Consider the following 23,267-nt stretch of genomic DNA (forward strand, 5'->3'; position numbering starts at 1 on the left):
GCTTCCTGCAGGAGAAGACATTCTGACCCAGAGCCTGTTCTCGGAAGAATCTGGGAGGCTCTGACTTTGTCCCTTTCACCAGACCCCCCGCCAAGGAGAAGACTTCTACTCGCGCACGTCCACATCCTCCCAGCTCAGCCTGCCCTCATCCTCTCCCCTGCCCCCTGTGGTGCTGTGTGTGCCTGCGTGTCTGAGAGTTGTAGGAATCTATGTGTGTTTGTGCATCTGGGTGTGTTTTGGATTTTGGGCGATACAGCACAATCCCTTTGGCTTTTTCTAAGGACCAGGGTTGGAGTCTCCTGTGTAACCGGTGGGCAGCTCAGACCCTCTTCCTGTGGGCATTACTAGCTGGATTCTCTTGTCCAACATTGTAGAGAACCCACTGTGGGCTGTTGTGATTCATCAGTTCTCCCCACACCTTGAAGCTCATCCTTCTTTGCCCAGAAGATATAACTTAGCTTTCCATAATCATGGGGTTTGAGGAAAAGTCTTTGCTTTGGGCCATTAGGCTGTGAATTGAGAGGGAGTGCAATGCAAGTGTCTGTGTTGGGGCTGCATTTGACCGCACGTAAGAGATGCCACCTGGCCTTGGTTTCAACAGGGAAGGGTGTATTTCTCCTTGCAGAATGGGAGGTGGAGGGGGACACACGGGAGAGGGCGAGGGCCCTCAGTGACATGCTCAAGAGATCAGGCCCTTTCTGTCTCTCCACTCCTGGTCTCGGTACAGTCATGCTAATTTCACAGGCTGGTGCGAGGACCAGAAGGACGGCATGTGGGGGTGTGGACGTGCTCAGGGGTCCAAGTGGCAGGGCTGTGTTGCAGGAGTGCCCCACCTCTGAGGATGGTCCCCCCACCATGGCAGTGACCTGAGTAGCCTCCCACTCACTGCCACCCACCCCTCCGCCTGGACCCTCTGGGACTCTGCTGACTTCTCTTCCTGTAACAGTGATTTGCGTGAAGCACAGTCAGCCCGCTGCTTCTCTCAGACCAAGGGCCAGTTGCTCGCAGTCTTTGCAGATCTTGAGAGAATGATTTGGAAACTGCACAGCAAAGAGCCCTCTCCTGTAACCAAAGGCTAGGCCTAAGGGCGTGCCTGCTCCGTGAAGCAGACACACTGCCCTGCCATCACCGAGTTTGGCCCTCCGCTCTGCCCATCTTAGCGGGCACCCAGCTCCTCCCTGCCAGCTCACCAGCCACAGGGGCCTGAGGGGTCCCCAGCTTTGAGAGGCCTCAGGTGAGGGCAGTGAACTCTGCTCCCCCCAGATTCTGCTCTCGGCCAGCTTCTGCCTCAGTGAAGATGACCTGGGCCTGTGGGTGACTTGGCTGGGACCCTCCAGTGACCATGCAACCTTTGGTGACCCCCTCGCGGCCGAGTCCAAGGCCCAGAAGTCACTGGCACGCAGCTGTGTTCCGTCAGCATGGAGGGGAGGATGTCTTGGCATGGGTTTCAGGATTACCAGCAGGCTTGCGAAGCTGGCCAAGGGAGGTCAGCTGGCAGGAGCCTGGGGAGTCCATATCCGCCTGGTGGTGCCCACGCCTGCACCAGGGGCTCGGGACGCCAGGGGCCTGTGCTGGCCCTTTGCTGTCACCAGGCCAGCTCAGAGAGGCCACCGTGGCCCATCGCCCTTCCTGTCACAGGGATGGATCTAAGGTCATTGGTCACTTCCAGCCATCCCCTCTTCATAGCATCATCCACAGTGCGCTTCGGGGCCAAGTGAAAGAAAAGAAGGAAGAAGAAAAAAACATTGGGAAATGAATTTAGGATAGATTTGACAGAGGTTTCTAATAGAAGGTTTGCTGCTGTTCACAGGGGCGGGATTGGGACAGTCCCATTTCCTCCCCTAGGCCTTGTCCCCTGCCCTCCCCTCACCTGGCTTGAAGCACCCCGCCCCGTGCCCCCTCCTCCCCCAGACCCATACTCCCAGTGTTTCCAGAAGCTCTCACGTGTCCAGACACAACTTCAACAAGCAATTCCTCACATTCCTGTCCTTTCTGCACCCTTGGCCCTCCGCCTTCCTCTTCCTAATTCTCCTGAGCCCCTCCTGGGCCCGAGGCTGGCCAGCTGGGAGAGGCCGGGTCTTCACCCGCGGCCTGGCGCCCTCATGCTGAGCGGCACCGCTCGGGAGGAGTTAGTGTAGCTCTTCAGGGAGCGCTGCTCTCACTTATTCCCTTGGATACTTTTTTCCCATTTGGAATAGAAACAGAGCAGCTCTGGCACCAAGTGAACTTGGAGCAGGTCGCCTCCTGCAGACAGCTGCTCACCCTCTCCAGGCTTCTCTTCCCTGGGGGGAGGGCCAGGGAGACCTCAGGGGAGTGGGCGAGGGCACTGGGCTCCTTCCTGCCTCCCCTTCTCTGCCCACGCTGAGTCCACTGCCTAGGTCCGGGGAGGCAGGTGTCCTGTGTTTGCAGATACCACAGTTCTTGCTCAAGCCTCGTGGAGTTAGTGGGCATCGAGTTCCCAGGTGACACTAGTGGTTAAGAGCCTGCATGCTCATGCAGGAGACGTAAGAGACATGGGGTCTCACCCACGTGACCATGTCTACCTGACTACCTCCCAAGGGCTCTGCCTCCTAATGCCATCACAATGGGGGTTAGCTTTCAACATATGAATGTGCAGGGGGGATGCAGTCATTCAGTCCATAATAGGGGCGTGTCCCCTTAAACTCCTCTGGCTATTTTGTCACTGGGTCCTGGAAATAGGGAGGGAGCCTTGGGTGCAGTGTGACGGGTGGGCAACCGCAGCTCTTCAGCCCATTGCAAACCTGGAGGAGGGGTGTGGGATACAGCAGCACCTGAACTGAGAACCAGGGCCTCGTGGCACTTCCCAGCTTGGCCAGTCCTTTTCTGCAAGGCCCTGAGGGGTTCCTTCACCTCCAAGTCTTTTAAGTTTCATCAGGGCCTTTAAGTGAAGGATAGTTGTGACCCTTCCTGGAGCTACAGTTGATGGGTTTTGTGATCCAGAAGCCTGCATCTCAGACTGCCTGCCTGCCAGTCAGGTTGGCTGGACAGAGCAGAGTGGGGCAACAGCCCTGGGAGGGACACTCCTTGCTAACTCCCTCTGAGCTGGCAAATCCCAGGGCTCCATCAGGCCCCAAACCCTGTCCCTCCCACCCAGAGGTTAGCAAGGACGCATGGACGCTAGGAGCTGGCTGGGGGCAAAGGAGCAAAAGGGCACAAAGCAGCCTGTCAAGGGCAGGTGTGCCCCCAAATCTGGCTCCTACCCTCCCACTCAGCCACGGGCTGTGAGGTGTTCCTCCTGGGCCTTCAGAAGGGTACCCCGACTTGCCTCCTCTGCCCGGACTATCCTTTCCGGTTGGTCCATTCTGATTTTCGTTTCCTGTCTCCAGGCAGGCAGGTGGTCAGTGATCAGAGCTTCTGGAATGTGTGCAGGTTGGCCCCTCACACCCGGCTCAGCTCTTCCCGTGGGGTGGGGTCTGGGAGGGTGCCGCTAGGTGGGGAGGGCCTCGGAGGAGGGTGTGCTCTGGTCACTCCCACCCTCTCACGCCTTCTGTTGTGTGTCCTCCACAGCCTGCGATTGCCACCCCGTGGGCGCCGCTGGCAAGACGTGCAACCAGACCACGGGCCAGTGTCCCTGCAAGGACGGCGTGACCGGCATTACCTGCAACCGCTGCGCCAAGGGCTACCAGCAGAGCCGCTCACCCATCGCCCCCTGCATAAGTATGCGGGGCGCCCCTCCTTCTGGCCACGTGGGGGCTCAGGGTCACCCATGTCTGGGGGCCAGTACTCATTGAGGTGGATCTTTGCACTCACTGGGGCCCTGTGTGAGACCCCCAAGCCTATGGAAGTCTCAGCAGAGCCGGCCCATCCATGGCTCTGTTCTGACAGTCTCCTGCTCCCAGGGTGCCAGAGGAAGCATGTCCACCTCTTCCCGTATCCACCTTGGCCCTGGGCCTGGGCTGGGAGTGAGGTCTGGATCAGAGGCTGCTGCTGTGGGAATTCTAGGCCCCTCTGCCCTGGCAGATTCAGAGCAGAAAGAACGGACTCCAGGTGGGGACCAGTGGCCTTTAGGAAGAATGGCAGCATCTCTGAGGGTTCCAGAGGCTCCTGCAGGCTAGTGGTCAGCCCCTTAGTTGCTGGAACTTGGGGAGAGATCAGGGGTGGCTCAGGGCCTTGGCTTGGGAGAGCTTTAACATGTTAAAACTGCAGAGGTGTCATGAGCAGAGGTTTAGCTCCGGTGGATGCCAGGGGCCTGGGTGGGCACTAGCCCCTAGCCTCGGCCTGTTTGATTCTGAATACAGGGCTGACCTGAACTCAGAAGGGAGGACGAAGGAGGAGCGAACCCCAGCCTCTGAGGCAGACCCCAAGCACAAGGCTGCCTCTCCGGAGCAGGGCTTAGCACACCCTGCCTGGGGATTTGGCTCACTGCCTGGTTTTGTGTGGCTGGCTGGGCTTTTTTTAAAAAACCTTTTAAAAATAATTAAAACAAAAATTAAAAGATTACTAATTTACGACATGTGAAAATGATATGAAAGGAAAAGTTCAGCGTCTGTAAATAAAGTTTAATGGGACCCAGCCGGGCTCACTTGTTCACGGACTGCCTGTGGCCACTTTGGGGCTGTGACGGCAGAATTGAGTAGTGGCGACATAGCCCCTGTGACCTGCAGGGCCCAAAACGTTTCCTAGCTGGTCCTTTGCTGGAGAAGTCAGCCGACCCCTGCTTTATGGTTTTCAGTGTCCTCTAGCTCTTGGTGGGCACCAGCTTCTCAGGTCAGATACCAGGGTCTTGGAACAAACAACATGAAGCAGAGCAGGAGGCTGGGGGCCAGGCAGCTGCTTGGGGTCCTTGGAGTGGACCCTGGATCTTGCAGGGAATCCGCTCCCCCCCACACTGGGTGGGAGTCTTCAGCATCCCACACCTCATCCACTTGACTTGAGTGTGGCTGCATGTCCAGGACACTCCAGGCTGCGTGGCTTCCAGCAGGTCTTACGACCAGAAGATGTTGCCATGGTAACAGCGGATACCGCAAATCTAAACCACGGGAAATTGAACCTGTGTCCATCCAGGGTGGAGCAGGTTGAGATGGTTTTCACGACATCTAATTGTCCGGGTCTCACAGCTTGCGAGTATCTTTCTCTTCTGGCCCTCCAGAAAACTGACCATTTTTAGAAAGCTGGGAGGAGATCGGCCCCGCCATCCGAGCTTGTGAAAACGTAGGGGAAGCAAACGCGGTCTCCCTGCGAGGGGGAGTCAGGAGCTGTCGCGCTCCCAGAGTGGCTGGGAGCAACCTTTCAAATCCTTGAGGGGAAAGGCCTGGAAGTGGAGCTGATTTTTCAGAATTAGGGATGGGAACCTTGGGAGATGAGAAAGCATCCCGCTTTCCAACACGCTCTGTACCTTTTCCCTTCCTCTTGAAAAGGACGGGCTGATGCCGGGGGTGAGCGTCACTGCCAACCACCTAGAGACCTGGGATCTCCATCCTGGGATTTCTGTGAGCTCTTCCTGCTGGCACTGGGTTTCAGGTGTCCAGACAGGACCTTGGACGCTTGTGTCTGTTTGATCACAGCTCTGGGAGCCATGGGGCCCTCTACTCACGTCCTAGAGCCAGGCCCGAGGAGTGGGGCTCGGGCAGCCAGGGTGGCTCCATGGCCACCTTCCCTGGATTTGCAGGATTAGGCTGGGCTGTCTGGATTTCCCTCTGGAATGTTCCTGCTGGGGCTAAGTAGTTCATGAAGACTCAAGAGGGAGCCCAGCTTCTTAATGAGCTGCTGTAACAGGGCACCTGTAGCTTGCTGTCGATGATAAACCGAGAGTAGGGGTTCGGCACCATATCGAGGGCCAGCCCTCTGCCTGTTGCTTCTGAAGGTGCAGAGCTGGCTTCTGCGGGTGACCCTCAGGTTTGCCCCCAGGCCCGAGTTTTCCATCTTGACTACCCCCCAGGACCCAGGTGGCAGCTGATCTAGAGTCTGGGAGGAGGGGGTCCAAGGGAGATCTTAACCCCTAGCAGTCAGGTGGTGGCCAAAATTAGTGGGGTTCGTGGAGGTGTCTGTGACTCCACATTCATACGGTCACTCAGCCGGGGAGGTGACTCCCTGCCACTCAGGGAGTTTGGGTTCTTGGTTTGGCCCTGACTAGAAAGAGAATCTGGAGCCGTGAAGTCTGGGTCTTTCCTAGAGACTGGCTGAAGCTCCTCACCTTTTCTGAGCCCAGAACTGGAGCTTGTAGGAATGCGTTGCCGTTTTCAGTAGGAGAGGAATGGCCCCAGTAGAGCACACTTCTCTCTGGCCCTGCAGTCTTCTGTATTGTCAGTCTGTTCTCCCTGCTAAGAAAACACCTTAGCTCTTGAGGTGTGAGCCTGTGGGAACCTAGGCCAGAGTGCAGACCCCTCTTTGCATGTGGAAAACACCCCCCAGCACCCTCACATGCCACAGACACCTTCCCCACCCATGAGTCAAGGTCAGCCTGAGCTCAGAGTCTGTTGATGATGAATAAGGGGGGCCTAAGGACCTCTCTGTCTGCCCCTGGCCCCAAGATGAGTAGATGGCACACAGACAGCAGAGGGGGCAAAGTCCTGCCTTCCCCTCCTCCAGTCTCTGCCAGCTGGAGGGACAGCTTCCAGCCGAGAACAGGGTGGTCTGGCCCCTATGCCAGGCTTTCCCTTCCTCCCTGACCGTCATCTCCCGGGGTGAAGAATGGGACCAGGAGGGAGGGCCCAGGGAGGTTGGGAGGAATCTGCACTGTGCTTTTTCTTCTCTAAGGTCAAAAATAACGTGTTCTGACCTTGTTTCCCTTTCCCTCCATCCTGAACCCCACAAAGAGATCCCTGTGGCACCGCCGACCACTGCAGCCAGCAGCATGGAGGAGCCCGAAGGTAAGCGGTCGCCTTGCTGCTTTCCTTCTTTTGCTGTGGGGTGCGCTGGGGGCTGGGGAAGGGAGGTTAGAGGGGCCAGACTCCCCGGCCACCACTGGGGCGCTGGCTGGTATCAGTGGTTCCCCTGGGCTGCACTGAGCAAGATGGAGCCACATGGCATTTTCTGCAATGATGTCTCTTCTAAGAATAAAGGGGAGGGGCCTTTATTAGTGCTTAGGGCTAGCTTGCCTTCCAAGCCTGAGACCCTCAAAGCCGTGGTCCTCCTGCTCAGCCAGCGAGGGGAAGAAGCTGTCTTCTAGCCCAGGGCCATCCAAGCCAGGGTCCTGTAAATTCCTTCTTGCAGAGAAGGAATGGTGGTGGAGATGGAAAGGACATTCTTAGAGCACTGGGGTCCACAAACAGAATGAGGAGGGGTGTGAATCGGGACAGGAAGAGACTCACGCTCTCACTGTCCCTTCCCTCTAACTGAAATCAAGAGTTTCCAAAAAGAAAGGAAAAAAAAAAAAAAAAAAGAACTTCCCTGGTGGTCTAGTGGTTTGGACTCAACACTGTACTGCAGGGGACATGGTTCTATCCCTGGATGGGAACTAAAATCTTGCATGCTGTGTGGCCAAAAAAAAAAGAAGTTTCCTCCATTGCAAAGGTGGGCCACAAACCACAGCCGGGTCAGCAACATCGGAGATTTGGCCACCTGCAGAAATCCCAGCCGTTTTCACATCATGTTAGAGCTGGTGCCGGTATCATGAAATATTATTTATGCTTGCTAATTGCTTAAAAATGATGAAAGTTACCAGCCCTGCTGTGGGATCTTGATTTATAATCATTAATAAAGAAACACATACATTACATCACTGTACCATAAATCTGGGGTTTTGAAAATATTTGGGTAAGTGTATTTCAGTATTGATTAGTTTCCTTTGTAGTCTTGTGGATTTTATTTCTGCATTTAGAAATATTACTGTGAGAAAGGGCCCATGGACGTCACCCAACCCTGGCTTTGGGCACAGAGAGGGCTCCAGCCTGGCTGGAGGGCACCCCAGGTGGAGAGCAGGTCAGGCTGTACCCAGTGCCGTGGGCCTGGGGTCACATGGGGCTTTTGTGTGCCGGTGCTTGGAGTAGGGGGCTTCCCTGGTGGCTCGGTGGTAGAGAATTCACCTGCCAGTGCAGGAGGCACAGGATGCACGGGTTCAGCCCCCAGCTCTGGGAGCTCCCCTGGAGAGGGCAATGGCAACCCATTCCAGTATTCTTGCCTGGGAAATCCTAGGGGCAGAGGAGCCTGGTGGACTAGTCTGTGGGGTCTCGAAAGAGATGGGCATAACTCAGTGACTAAACAACAGCTTGGAGTAGGAGTGGGCATGGGGGGCAAGAATGGTGACAGTGGGGCCCTCAGGGGACCTCAGAGTCAACTCGGGGGCCCCCTTTGCTCCTCTCCTGGTTGGCCTGTGGGGGAGGCCCGGGTACCCGTGTGATCACCTGAATGCTTTAGAATAGACTGGATTGTGTCGAGTGTCGGCCAGTCCCTGGGATCTTGAGAAAATGGATTCAGAACTTGGATATTCATAGTCACCAAACGGCCCTCAAAGAGGAAATGCCAGAAAATTTCAGGGAGTGCTGGAGGCCTCACTGGGGAGAACCAAAGACATAATGGACTTAGGTTGCTGGGTCTTCAGCACCTTTGATTGAGTCTCAGGGACACTTACAGGAGAAATTGTGCTGGGAAGGGGCTGGAGGAAACAGCATCATGGGTGCCTGTGAGGACACTCTTTGATAAAAAACAGATTCAGAGGGACAACCCCAGTTCATCCAGCTCCTGGGCCTCCCTGATAGCTCAGTTGGTAAAGAATCCGCCTGCGATGCAGGAGATTCCGGTTTGACTCCTGGGTCGGGAGGAGCCCCTGGAGAAGGGATAGGCTACCCACTCCAGTATTCTGGCCTGGAGAATTCCATGGACTGTGTAGTCTATGGGGTCGCAAAGAGTCGGACACGACTGAGCAACTTTCACTTTCAGAGCAGTTGAGAATCGAGAAGACACTTTCAGGTCATGGAGTCCTGCTTCTTGCTTTTGCTGTGACATGAGCCCCAGCAAAGCTCACCAGGATGAGCTCCTCGGGCTGAGAACACAGCCCATGCAAGGTCAAGGCAGATCGTCATGGTCGCTCACTCTCGTCTCCCACTTTGCTGGTCCTTCCAACCTTGGCTTTAGGTTTCTCGTGGTGGTTTTTGGCTTCTTCCTTCCAAATTCAAAATGTGCAAATGGAATAGAGGAGTAGCAAAAAACAACTCATGAGATTTCTCTACAGGCCACGAGAAGTTGGTATAAAGCTCAACCAGACAAAAGATTCCTGGGCAACTAAGTTGTAGCATCTTCCTTTGAAAAAACTTTACTAATTCTCAGTTTTCTCATTTCTTTTGGTTTTGTTACTATTTATTTCCTTTCTTCTGGACCTTGGAAAACACAATATCAGTGGAAGCAAACAGTCAATGAACACTCTTGACAAAGTGCTTCCTCCACCGAGGGGCTAGGTGAGCAAGTGTGATGCCTGTCGAGATGCTGGGTCCTTGGCCAGACCTGTTGTGACTTTCTCTGGGTCTCCGGATGCCCGGGATCTCTCATGCTCTCCCCAGGGAACTTGGGCCAGATCCGGATCATGGGCTCTGGGACTCTGGGGTCTGAAACCACAAAGGCCTTGCTTGCCTCGTCTCAGCAGGAGGGAAGTTGTGGGCAGGAGGCCAGGGGGCCCCCTGGGAAGCAGGGCCTGGGAGCTCAGTCCATCCGAGCCTGTCGATTCTTGCAGTGTTTGAATAGCAAAGGCCTCCATGCTGGGCTGCCTGAGAAAAGCTTGTTTACTTTTGCCTGCGGAAAGAAGGAGAATTAATAAAGCCGAGAATTTGTCCTGAAAGCTGATGGACATAACCTCACCCTGAACCCACCCATCCCCTTGAAGGGCCAGTTCTCTCTGGGAATGCTGTCCACCTGCTCACTCAGCCAGCTGGTACCCCATTTTGGGAGGAAGGGAGGCAAGGAGCCACCCACTTCAAACCACTGATTTGTAGTTGTAGAGACCTCTACCCCTGCGTCCCCTTGCTGTGCATTAGCTCCAAGGTATCAGTCTATCTACATGTTTGGTTTGTAGAGGCCCCTGGGTTTAGCAGAACAAGCGCTATCTCAAAGCCAGGAGATCTGGGGTTGATCCAGCATTGACTGTGAAGCCTTGAACAGAGCAAAGACTGTTTTCTGCCTCCTTGAAGGATGAAAGGATGGGACCACTGGTCCTGGGCCTCCCTGCCCTGAGTCTTCTGGGAGGAATAAACTTCTGCTAAGCTTTCTTCTTCCGTGTCAACGCCTGCTCGCTCCCCTACTTGCTCTGGTGATCTGCTTCTCCCACGAGCCTCGCAGGCCCCCGTGGGCAGAGGATGCAGGTAAATAGTTAACACCTGGCTGGAGGTGGGGCCTGATTTCTAGCCTTTGCTGCTCTCCCTGGTGTAAACCAAGCCCAGGTGAGCCTCCCCACCGGAAATAGAATGTAGACGCCTTGGGAACCAGAAAACCAGAGAGAGGCAGGGTGGCCTCTGAGAAGGCCAGGCGCTGATGGCTTGGGCTGGCCTCCGAGTCTGAAGGGACATGGCTGTCATCCAAGTGGAAGCTGGACCCCGGATGGAGGTAGGAGAGCAAACAACCAACGCCTGGGCTCCCACCACCTCCCAACTGGTCTTGGGTTCTCCCTGCAGCCCAGCTGCACTTACCCCTTTTGGGGCCCCATGTGGTGCCCTCTGCCAACTGCTCCAGCGGCCCAGCCCGGGGGTAGGGGTAACTTCCAAGGCCCCCCATCCCCAGCAGCCCTCAGGGGAGCCAGGTAGCTGAATCTACATGAGCCACCAACCCCCCCAAGTCAGGTGCTCCCAGGTGTGGGGGTGTTTAAGAGGGTGGGGGTGTGCGTGTAAGGGATAGGGGTGGGCTTCGAGATGTCACCTCTGGGGACCCAGCAGCACCTCTGTTTTTTCCTGGAAGACAGTTTGGTTTTTCTAGACCTGGAGCTGGATAGGGTTGGATTAGTCTCGCTTTAGACTTTGGTTTTCCGGGGCGGGGGTAAGACTTGAACACGGCATTGGCTGGTGTTTGGGTGGTGGGGGGGAGTGAAGGGCGCTGAATTGGGAGTTTTGCCTGATCTTGTTTCCTCTGCTGTGAAATTGGGTGATGATAACACTGTTGAGTACGGTTATTGTGGGGATTAAATGAGATGACTTGGGTAAAGACTGTAGTTCGACAGTGGGCTTATAAGTGCTCAGTTAAAAAAAAAACAGTGGAATGCCATGGAAAATACAGATGCTTCCCTGGTGGCTCAGTGGTAAAGAATCCGCCTGCCGATGCAGGGGTCGGGGTGGGTGGGGTGTTGATTCTTGGGTCAGGAAGATCCTCTGGAGAAAGAAGTGGCAACCCACTCCAGTATTCTTGCCTGGAGAATCCCATGGACAGAGGAGCCTGGGAGCTACAGTCCTTGGATTTGCAGAAGAGTCGGACACAAATTAGTGACTAAACAACAGCAAGATGGAGGGAGGGGCTTAGCTGGGCTAAAGTCTCTCCGTTCCTCACTGGGACTGTGGGTTTACATGAGGACGGGTGCAGAGGGAGGGCTCTTGGGAAGACCTTGATTGGAAGCAGGTGGGGCTGCCCAAGACAGAGGCCAGGTGGCCTCCTCACAGACCATAACACCCTCTTAAAGACTGGAAACCAGTTAAAGGGCTTGACTTCACAATAGCCAAAAGGTGGAAACAGCCCAATGTCCACCGGTAGCAGAGCAGATAAACTCCGTGTGCCATGTCCATACGATGGAATATCATGCAGCCCTAAAAAGGGATGGAGTACCAGCAAGGGTGAGACTCTTGAAAATACTAGAAGAAAGTTTGAGTGCTAGTACCGCAAATGCTAGCGTTTAAATGCTGGAACCTTGAAAATACTATCCTGAGTGAAGGAAACCAGACTGAGAAGGCTGCATAGTCTATGAGTATGTTTATGCGAAAGGCCCAGAATAAGCAAATTCAGGGATAGAAAGTAGATTCGTGGTTGCCGTGGAGTGGGAGGGGGGAGAGATGGGGAGTGACTGTTTGATGGGTACAGGCATTGCTTTTGGGGTGATGGAAGATTCTGGAACTAGAGAGTGGTGATGAGTAACACTGTGAATGTAATTGATGCTACTGAATTGTACATTTAAAAATGGTAAATTGTATATGTGCTTTACCACAATTTATGTGCCAGGTCTTAGTTGTGACATGCAGGGTCTTTGCTCTTTAGTCACGGCTATGTGAACTCTTAGTTGCAACACGTGGGATCTAGTTCCCTGACCAGGGATTGAACCTGAGCCCCCTGCATTCAGAGCATGGAGTCTTAGCCACTGGACTCCTAGGGAAGTTCTTACCACAGTTTTTTTTTGTTTTTTTTTTAAAGTTGAATTTTTGAGGTCAGAGTGCAAGGGTGCAGTGGATCTGGTTTGTTTGGGGTGGGCTGACTGGAGAGCAGGAGCCCTGGGGACGGGGTGCTGGGGCTCGGGCAGCAGTGGGCGACATGCTTGCCTTCCTGATCCTTGGTTCACTGGGAGACTTCTGAGGCTGGGGGGCTGCTTAGTACCTTCTCACTTCGTCCCCAAGCAGAAATAGCTCAGCCAACATGAGGAAATGGTGGACGTCCTCTGTGACCTTCTGGATGTACAGCAGTGGCTGTGTGGCTTAGAGTTATGTTGAAAAGATCTGCCTGCACAGCCCTCTTCCTCTTCTCCTTTTAAGGTTGTCTGAGAAGCATGTGGTTCCCTGGGTCCCAGTAAGGGAGCCCTTGTTACTCCTGGTATAGGAGAAATGGACCTGTGAGTTCATGGGGGCGGGAGTAGGGAGCTGGGATCCCGTGCCACAATCACCTGGAAGCAGCTCTGACTACTTGTAAGGACAAGGTCTGTTAATTGATTGCTAATTGGATTTCAAGAGATGGGGTGAAACAGGATGTGGAGCTGTCCTGGATCAGCCATCTGAGTCAACGGCCATCAGATAAGTATGGCCCCTTGGAGAGTTTGCTCCAGACTCAGGAGTGGAGATGAAGCAATTCCGGCTAAGTGAAGGAGAAGGAGATGGCACTCACAGAATGCCTGCCCCGTGCTTGGCAGTCTTCCCAAATCTTAGCCATTTAGTCACCTCATTTACCTAGGTGAAGTAGGTAGTGTTATTACCCGATTTCAAGTAGGAGAAAGTGAGGCTGGGAGAGGTCGGTGAGCTGAGACTCCAGCCTCAAGGTCTGTGAGTGGTGGTGTTTGTTTATGGCTGTGCCGGCTCTTCGTTGCTGCCTTGGGCTTCCTCTAGTTGCAGTGAGTGGAGCTGCTGGTCACGGGGCCCGGGCTTCTCTTTGTGGTGTCTTCTCCTCTTGTGGAGCGTGGGCTCTAGGGTGTGTGGGCGTCAGTGGTTGCGTCTCGTGGGCTCTGGAGTGAGGGCTCAGTGGCTGTGGCATGTGGGGTCCTCCTGGACCAAAGATTGAACCAGTGTTGCCTGCTTCGGCAGGTGGGTTCTTAACCTCTGGACCACCAGGGAAGTCCCTGTGAGTGTCATCAACCTCCCTGTCATTTGACCTCTCGGTAGCCATGCTAGTTGGTCAGTGTAGGGTAATTTAAAAAATTTTTTTAAATATATAAACACGTATATATGAATATATATATATGAACTATGAACACATGTAGTCACACACACATGACCTTGTGGTAACATCCTACCAAGAGAGAAGACAAACTTGTGTGTCCACAGGGGCCCTAAAATCAAGGTAGAGATGGGGGTGCACCCAGTTAAAAGCCACTGTCTCCCACAGGTGCCAGTTAAAGTGCCCCTTGGGAGTGTGGTTGGTCGGTGTGGGGCGCTGGGGTGGCTGGCGTGCCTGAGGCCACAGGGTCTGGACTTGGGAGAACCACTTAGCAGTGATCTGTCCCTTTGGTCACGAGGCAGCTGAGCGAGATGGGCATGTGGATCAGCTTATAGGTTGGCGGTGGGGGTGGGCAGGGCCTCGGTGACTTCCTCACAGCCTTATGTGCTAAAAAGTGTCTGCAGAGAGTCAGCTGAAAATTGTTAAAACTGCTAAGACTAACCCGGGGAAGTCATTACAGAATTAACATGCAAAGGTCAGTAACTTTTCTTATATCAGTGATACCTGGTTACAAACTGTGTCAGAGCCAGTGAAAAGCATATAATGGCCTGTAGAAACTGTTTACTGAATATACCTTTTTTTTTATGGTAATGGATACAGTCTCCCAATTAGAATAGCAACAAAAATATCAAATACACAGAAATAAAAGTAGCAATAAAAGTACAGAGTGTATATTAAAAAAAAGGGTAAAACTGGAAATTTGCCCATGGTCCAGTGGTTAGGACTCTGCATTTTCACTGCCAAGGACCTGGGTTCAATCCCTCCTCAGGGAACTAAGATCCCAAATGCAGTGCAGTGTGACCAAAAATAAAAATTGAACTTAAAAATTTTTTTAAAGAAATAAAAAAGAGGTTATTTCCCAAGGGACACTAAAGAAAAAATTGGAAGATCGTACCATGTTCTGGGAGGGCAAGACTCAATACTGTAAAATGTCAGTTCTCCCTGAAATCTATAAGTTTAGCATCATCCTAGCCAAAATTCCAACTGGATAGAATGTGATTCTTAAGTTCAGCTAGGAGAATAAATGAGTGAGAATAGCTATGAGTGTTTTTTAGAAAAAGAAAAGTGATGACAGGTGACTTGTCCTACCAGATTTTTTAAATATTGTAAACAGGATATTTACTTTAGTGTCATCCTGGCATAGGAACAGAAATCACACACACACAAAAGTAGAAAGTCCAGAAATAGACTTGGATATAAACATAAGAACTTGTATATGATCGAGCTGTGATTATAAATCAGTGAGGAAAAGGGTGAATCGGTCAGTAAATGGTGCTGGGAAAACTGGCTGTTTATTTTTAAATAATAATAAAATTAAATTTCTGCTTCATGCTGTGAACCCACATAAATTCCAGTGGATGAAATTTATTTTTAAAATCTTAAAAATTCTAGGATAAAGCATTGTTAGTATCATGTAATCTTTGATTAAAGAAGGCTTTCTTGGTATACAAAAGTCAGAAATCATAAAAGGAAAGATTTTAAGTAGATAAAAATAGAAAACATCTGTACCTCAGAAATCTCTAACCAACATAAGGCAAATGAAAAGCTGAGAAACATCAATTTTTAATGTGAATGACAAAAGACTAATATCCTCAATGAATAGCTTTTACAATTCACCAAAAAAGAGATCCTAATACCAAATTGAGCTGAGAAAATGGACTAGAAATTCAGAGAATTTATTCAAATGGCAATAAGTATCTGAAGTATTCAGTTCAGTTCAGTTGATCAATTGTGTCTGACTCTCTGTGACCCTGTGGACTACAGCATGCAAGGCCTCCCTGTCCATCACCAACTCCTGGAGCTTGCTGAAACTCATGTCTATTGAGTCAATGATGCTATCCAACCATCTCATCCTCTGTTGTCCCCTTCTCCTCCTGCCTTCAGTCTTTCCCAGCATCAGAGTCTTTTCCAAGGAGTTGGTTCTTCGCATCAGGTGGCCAAAGTATTGGAGCTTCATCATCAGTCCTTCCAATGAATATGAAAACAGAACTGATTTCCTTTAGGATGGACTGGTTGGATCTCCTTGCAGTCCAAGGGACTCTCAAGAGTCTTCTCCAACACCACAGTTCAAAAGCATCAATTCTTCAATGCTCAGCTTTCTTTTTAGTCCAACTCTCACATCCATACATGACTACTGGAAAAACCATAGCTTTGACTAGACGGACCTTTGTTGGCAAAGTAATGTTTCTGCTTTTTAATATGCTGTCTAGGTTGGTCATAGCTTTTCTTCCAAGGAACAAGAGTCATTTAATTTCATGGCTGCAGTCACCATCTGCAGTGATTTTGGAGCCCAAGGAAATGAAGTCTGTCGCTGTTTCCCCATCTGTTTGCCATGAAATCATGGGACTGGATGCCATGATCTTCGTTTTTTGAATGTTGAGTTTTAAGCCGGCTTTTTCACTCTCCTCTTTCACTTTCATCAAGAGACTCTTCAGTCCCTCTTTGCTTTCTGCCATAAGGGTAGAGTCATCTGCATATCTGAAGTTACTCATATTTCTCCTGGCAATCTTGATGCCAGCTTGTGCTTCATTCAGCCCAGCATTTCACATGATGCATATAAGTTAAATAAGCAGGGTGACAATATACAGCTTTGACATACTCCTTTCCCAATTTGGAACCAGTCTGTTGTTCCATGTCCAGTTCTAGCTGTTGCTTCTTGACCTGCATACAGATTTCTCAGGAGGCAGGAAAGGTGGTCTTGTATTCCCATCCCTTTAAGAATTTTCCACAGTTTGTTGTATCTGAAGTATTATACTTTAGTTAATAAATATTTTTATTTAATAAGTATTTGCTTAATAAAGAAATAATATTAGCAAGAATACATATTAGGGACTTTCCTGGTGGTCCAGTGGCCAAGACTTCGAGCTCCCAATGCAGGGGCCCTGGGTTAGATCCCTGGTCAAGAAACTAGATCCCACATGCCGCAACCAAGAGACCTGGCACAGCCAAACAAATAAATACTGAAAAAAGAATACCATTTAAAACCCTTATTAAATTGACACTAGTAAACAAAAAGTAATTCCTAGTGTTAAAAGAGTTAGGGAAACAGGAAACCTGCTCTGGTGATGGGAAGGTAACTTGGTACCACTTTTATGAAGGGCGATTTAGCATCATGTATCAAAATATATTTTTGACCCCATTCTTTCCCTCATAGGAGTTTAGCCTAAGGAAGTAGTGATGTGTGGCAAGACTTAGCTACAAGGACCAAATGTCTTTCAGTAGTGTTTTAGTGACTCCGTTATGAAATATCCGTATAATTATGTTGTAGGAGAATATTTGACTGTGAAATGAAAAGATACAGTATACCCACGAAAGCAGATTACACATCTAATTACATGCGGAGGGTCAACTTTGGTGAAAAGACTTGCTTACACAGCATTTTGGAGAAATTATTTCGTTTGTGCTCATATATTCACATAGTTCCCAGCCTGGGACTATTTTGCCCCTAGGGGATATTTGGACATTACTGGAGACATTTTTGGTTGTCAGTAGGATAGTGCTAGTGGCATCTAGTGGGCTGGGGCCAGGGATGCTGCTGAACATCCTGTATCACACAGGACAGCCTCCTCGGTGATGGATTATCCAGCCCCTAATGGTAATAGGAGTGCCGAGGTTGAGAAGGCAGGTGTGTTTTTGCAAGATAGCATCCACGTGCTCTCTCCAGAAGTACTGAGGCAGGATGCTGCTGGTGATTTCTTAGTTACTCGTCAAATTGAAACAGATGCCGCTGAGGGTTTAGAAGCGGAATTCGTAGGTGGCTCAGTGGTAAAGAATCTGCCTGCCAATGCAGGAAACTCAGATTTGGTCCCGGGGTCGGAAAGACCCGTGGAGTAGGAAATGGCAACCCACTCCTGTGTTCTTCCCTGGAAAATCCCATGGACAGAGGAGCCTGGGGGGCTGCAGTCCATGGTGTTGCAGAGTTGAATATGACTGAGCACGCACGCACATGCACGAAGGTCTAGAAAGTGAAGTTTTTCTTTCTTTTCTTTTTATAATATTTATTTGTTTGGGCACATCGGGTCTTAGTTGTGGCACGCAGGCTCAGTAGTTGTAGCAGGCAGGCTTAGTTGCCCCAGGGCATGTGGAGTCTTACTTCTGTGACCAGGGATTGAATGCAGTCCCTTCCATTGTAAGATGGATCCTCAACCATTACTGGACCACCAAGGGAGTCTCTAAAGTGAAATTTTTGGAAATCAGCTAAATGTGATTTCAGAAATCATAGGTAATGCTATGCTCACATAGGCAAGTGTTAGCCTGATCCTTTTTCCATGGTGAATTTTAGCCCAACCAAATAAGAAATTTATCCAAAGTTCTGAGCTTTACTATGTATTACCGTATTTTGAATTAATGTGATTTAACTGATTGTTAAAATTTTTATGATGAGAAATCTCGGGGCAGTGGCCAGAACAGAGTTAGACTTCCGTGTTCCCATCACATTGATTTAACACTTAACATCATGCCCCATTTGCTTCAGTGATTTTTTTTTTTTTTTTTGCCAAAAGATTTTCCGAGAAAAGCTTAGACATTGTGACATTTCACCCCTAAATATTTCGGAAGCCCTCCTTCTGGAAAAGAACATTCCTTACATCTTCTCGATAGTTTCATTACACCTAACAAAAGTAACAATAATTCTTTAATACCATCAGATGCCCAGTCCACCTGCCAGCTTTCTTGGTTCTCCCCCAAATGTCTTTTACAGCTGGCCTTCTCAGTGGTTTAATGATTACAACATGATGCAATCATGTGCTACACAAAGCATTATATTTAGAAGTGCGCCAGCGTTCTGTGTTCGAGGGTAGAATGAGTGTGAAGTGCCATGTCAAATGAAAATGCTGCCTGTGTGTTAGCTGTCATCATCATTAACGTCAGGATCTTAAGGGGATGGCCACATCTGGCCACAGGGTCGTGGGCTTTGGGGACAGGGGTGGGGTGAGAGCTCTGAGCTTTCTTCAGGGGAGTGTCCCTGAGGAATGGGCACCTCCACAGCCGAAGGGACAAGCGAGCCAGCCACCATCATAAATCCTTGTCATTTCCCTCTGTGATGGGAGCTGAGGGTGCTGGAGCTAAAAGCTGTTCAGCAGTGGCTTCAGGTGCCAAGCGGGGCTGGAGAATTCTCGGGTGTGGGGCTGTCCCCTGTATTTCCCGTTTGGTTCAGCATCTCTGAACGGTTGTGACCATCCAGTATCCTCTGGTGGCAAAACAGCTTCTGGTTAAGAACTTCCGGGTTCTGGTTAAGCCCAGATTTCCGGACATCAGTGCTGTTCCCTAAAATATTCTGGGAAAGAAACCAGAGTCTGAGCCAGGGGACTCAGTGGTTCCCAAGGCCCCTTTCTCTCTAGCAGCACCCGCCCACTCCTCTTGCCGTGGCTGGAGACCAGACCAATCTGTATGTGTTAGGTTGGACTGAATGGAATTGCCATTTTCTTTGAGCATTTGTGGCCCACAGAAGTGGCCTTTCACATGGCTCAACGACTGCTTCTGTCCTTTTGGCCAGCAGACCCGGGCAGCCTGCTGGACAGACTCTCTCTCTCCGTCTGTCAGTCTGTCTCTGAGACTTTTCTCTGCCTTTGTCTCTGCCTCTCTTCTCGGCCACCTTCCTTACTCCTTCGCTTTCCCTCCATCTCCTCCCCCTCCCTTTTCCCCCTTTTTAGGGCCTGCACAAAGGGCTGAGGGCAGAGGTCAGGCTGGGGTGAGCAGGGCCAGGAAAGCGCACCGCCCCTGTCCCACCACCGGGGGCCTCAGTCACCCTGGGGAGCACAAAGGAAGCCCTTTGGCCTGGGGGGTTTCAGGACCCTCATTGTTCCTCTTTGGCCAGGCCTTTGCAGGTGGAGTTGCCACCAGCCTTGGAGGAAGATAAAGGGATGAGCCCCCAGAGGCCAGGGGAGCACGTGGGGGTGGAATATTCAGCCCTTCTGGGGGCTCTTCCCACAGGGGACTCAAGGGGGGGATGGCTGGTGAGGATGGGACAAGTGACAGGTGTCAGTGAGAGAGAGGCTTGGAATCCCTGGGGCCCGCCCCTGTGTCACGCGGATGTCACAGGGTCCTTGCTACTGAGGCTGGGGGGTTAGGGGCGTGCAGGCTGCAGAGCTGGCTGAGGTGGGGCGGAGGCTGAGACACCCCCACCCCCACCCCGATGGGCGGCTCCTGCCCAGAGCTGTGCCTGGAACCTCCCTTGGGATTCCTGTAGCGGCCCGGGGCTGGGCCCTGGTGTCGGGCATCACAGTCAGTCCCCTCTCTGCTTGCTCTTGGGTTTGTCCCCTGTGAAACCTCTCTTGCTACTGAAGTTAGTAAAGAGCCCCACCCCACCAACCCCAGAAGTGGTCCTTCTGATTTCTTAAATACCCTGCCAGGTTTAAATCTACTCCAGACTTGGACTTTGCTGGTGGTCCAGTGGTTAAGAATCTGCCTGCCAATGCAGGGGACAGGGGTTTGATCCCTGGTCCAGGAATATTCCAGATGCCACAGGGCAACTAAGTCCCTATGCCATGACTACTGAAGCCTGTGAAGCCTGTGCACCCCTTTGAGGAGTAGCCCCCGTTCACTGCAACTAGAGAAAAGCCTGCACAGTCAAGAAGACAAAAAGCTACTCCAGACCTAAAGCGATAATAATAATAGTAGTAGTGTATTAGTTCAGTTGGGCTGCACTGAAAAAACACCATAGACTGGATGTCTTAAACAACAGAAGTTTAATTTTCTCAAAGTTCCAGAAGCTGGAAGTTCACGTTCAGGGCACTGACATGGTCCAGTTTTGGCCAAGAGCCTCTTCCTGGCTTACAGACTGCCGACTGCTTGCTGTGTGCTCACCTGGCAGGGAGAGAGCTCTCTGATGTCTCTTCTAAGGGCCCTAATTCCACCCTCATGGGCCTCACCCTCATGACCTCATCAAACCCTAATTACTCCCCAAAGGCCCCACCTCCAAATACCATCACTTTGGGGGTTCAGGCTTCAACACGGGAATGAGGGTTGGACACAGTTCAGTCCGTGGCAAGCAGTGATGACAGCATTCTTCAATACCATCATTTACTTTAAAACAGATATTTTGAGTATTCCATGACCCTCCCCTACACCAGTGACTCAGTGAATGTGTCCTGCAAACCACTTGCTAGCTCTGGGATCTGTCTTGCCATTGAAATGAAGCCGTTGGGCTGATGATCTGTTCAGTCCCCTCCCACTCAATATTTCCACGTCCCGGCTGGTTGGCAGACAGTGATTCTGGCCTTTTGGTCACAAGTGGTTGCCTTGGGGGCTCTTTCAAGGTTGTGTTGAGAGGACCTGTGGGATTTGGACCAGGAAGTGTGCCCAGACCTAGGGGAAGAAAGGTGAAGAGGAGAATGGACAGGGGACATCGTCTGCCCATTATCGAGCATCCTCCCTGGCTGTGGACGTAGAGCTTCAGTACTGGAAGGACCAGTATGGTCTTGAGGTGGGAGAGGCTACCAACTGCCCCCTACCATCTGAAATGCATGAGGGACTGTCCCCACTACGCGCCCCCCTCACCTCCTGTCAAGCAGGACTCTCTCTGCTGCTTGCCCCACTGTTTCTAAACCTGTGGGCAGGGCTTATGAAACTGGTCCCGCTCTACCCCAAGATGTACCCACACAGATCAGGGGCCTTCAGAGCTTTAGTTCAGTTAGAGCCATGGACCTGAATCTGAGGAGGCTCTGGGGACCCCTGCCCCCTTCCAGTTCCTTCCAAAGGAGAGGTCAGCTGCTTCCCGGGGGAGGTGGTGGCCTGTGTGACTTGCATTGTTTTGTGGGCTCTGCTCAAGAGTAAAGTGTGTTGTAGGATCAAGGAAAGGAGAGAGCTGCTCTGTTTGCAGAGGTTAGAAATGAATCAGGGTCTGAAACAAATTTATTTTGTGTAAAGACGTGTCGAGAATTGGTGGTGTGCTGGAGCTGGCACACACCTGCTCACGAGAGCCGACTGCTGGCATCTCTTCCAACTCTGCATTCAGGGCATGGTGCTGGCAGTTTGAAATTGGCTGTGGTGGGAATATTTACACCTTGGAAAATGGCACAAGCTGTGAATCAAGACTTTTTCTTCCCAGGGAGCTGGTGGTTACACATTTATCAGCATTTCTCCCCAGAAACCTCCCGAGACTGGAATTTTGCCCCCTGATAGCAGTATGAAATCTGGACTTAGCGCATCCAGTCTGGCTTCCCCATTTGACAAGTGGGAAAACTGAGCCCCAGAGGCCAGTGACGGCCGAGGTTGCACAGTGGGTTGATGGCAGAACCCAGATGAGGACCCAGGTCTCCCATCTCCCCACATACCATACTGTCTCAAGCCAGCACCCTTTCAAATTGTGGAGAGATATCAGCATGGGGACTTGGAAGATTCCTCTTGTTGAAGAGAGGTGAGAAATTCTTAAGGGTTTGGGGCAGCAGATTTAGTGGAAGCTGCTTTAAAATTTCCTTCAAGCCAGGACGGGTTAGATTTTCACTCACTGCCGTCTTATCCCCCTCCCCCAGCAGGGGGGACATGGCCCTAGTTTCCTGGTGAAGCCTTCCTTCTGTCCCGTGAGGCCATCTCCTTCAGTCCCAGGGTTGAGAAGTCATAGTTTAGCATCTGAAACCTCCCTGCAGGCGAGGACATCTTCACCAGACGGAGACAGCGCTGAGAAAGTGGCCGTCCTTTTAGGGCTGATAATCCAGGATTGTCCTGGCTCTGCACTTCATTGCTGTCCTTCCTCCTCTTTTGTGGTGAATGTACTGCTGTGGACGGGGATAAGGCACGGTGCCAGCTGCTCTTTTGAGCTGTCAGGGGCCCCATGACAGGGATTCTTGTGCTGGTGATTTATTAAGGTGATGTTCTCAGGAGAGACCAGTAACAGTGAGGGGAGCGGGACAGGGTGGAGGAAGCTAGGAAAACGTGTGGCTTCAGGAGAAGACTGGGCTCAGCCTGTCTCCATGGGTGCTCTGGACAGTGAGTCACCCCAAAGGACCCAAAGAAGTTGTCCTGCATATAAGCAAAAGGTCTGGGTAGTTATGTTGTTCAGTCTCTAAGTCATGTCTGACTCTTTGCAGCCCCATGGACTGCAGCATGCCAGGCTTCTCTGTCCTTCACTATCTCCCAGAGTTTGCTCAAATTCATGTCCATTGAGTTGGCGATGCTGTCTAACCATCTCATCCTCTGCCGCCCCCTTCTCCTTTTGCCTTCAATCTTTCCCAGCATCAGTGCCTTTTCCAATGAGTCAGCTCTTTGCATCAGGTGGCCAAAGTATTGGAGCTTCAGCTTCAGTCCTTCCAATGAATATTCAGGGTTGATTTCCTTTAGGATTGGCTGGTTTGTTATACCTGCCCACAATGCTGGCCGTTGGCAGTAGACTTCTTCCTGGGATGGGGTATATGGATATTTCCAAGCAGAGCAGTTTCCATCAGCCGAGGGCAAACCTTCAGAGAAAGTGCAGGTGTGAGCTTGTGGCCACCAGCTCCTGCAGCAGCTGGAGGTGGGTGCACTGGCCCAGGAAAGGGGGTCTCATCAGTGGATTTCTGTTTTGTTAACTCTCCAACAGCTCTACTGTGGAAAGTCCTGGTGGTTATTCTCTGGGGCCTGTGCCTTCCCTCTTAACCCCTGACCTCAGTACAGACAGTCTTGCAATCTCCCTCAAATCTCTCCCCTCTGCCACACACACATTGCTGCTACCATCCTGATTCAGACTCTGTTTACTTCTCACCGAAGGTGTGTGGTCAGAGCAGGCTCTGTGCTATAACAAGCGTCCCCAACAGTCCATTGCAGGTGTTCCTGGCTGGGCAGCTCCCTTCTAA

The 23,267-nt window shown here is 51.3% G+C and overlaps 1 protein-coding gene across 1 annotated transcript in view; it reads left to right on the forward strand.

Annotated features, from left to right (window-relative positions):
• NTN1 (netrin 1) overlaps nucleotides 1-23,267 on the forward strand; it is a 173,958-nt gene that overhangs the window by 130,889 nt on the left and 19,802 nt on the right. Inside the window, exons 4-5 of the mRNA XM_018064001.1 lie at nucleotides 3,529-3,678; nucleotides 6,777-6,830. Of these exons, the coding sequence (XP_017919490.1) occupies nucleotides 3,529-3,678; nucleotides 6,777-6,830 (204 nt within the window). The remainder of the gene's footprint in view (nucleotides 1-3,528; nucleotides 3,679-6,776; nucleotides 6,831-23,267) is intronic.

The sequence above is a fragment of the Capra hircus genome, chromosome 19, assembly GCF_001704415.2.
Source record: "Capra hircus breed San Clemente chromosome 19, ASM170441v1, whole genome shotgun sequence".
Taxonomy (NCBI): Eukaryota; Metazoa; Chordata; class Mammalia; order Artiodactyla; family Bovidae; genus Capra; species Capra hircus.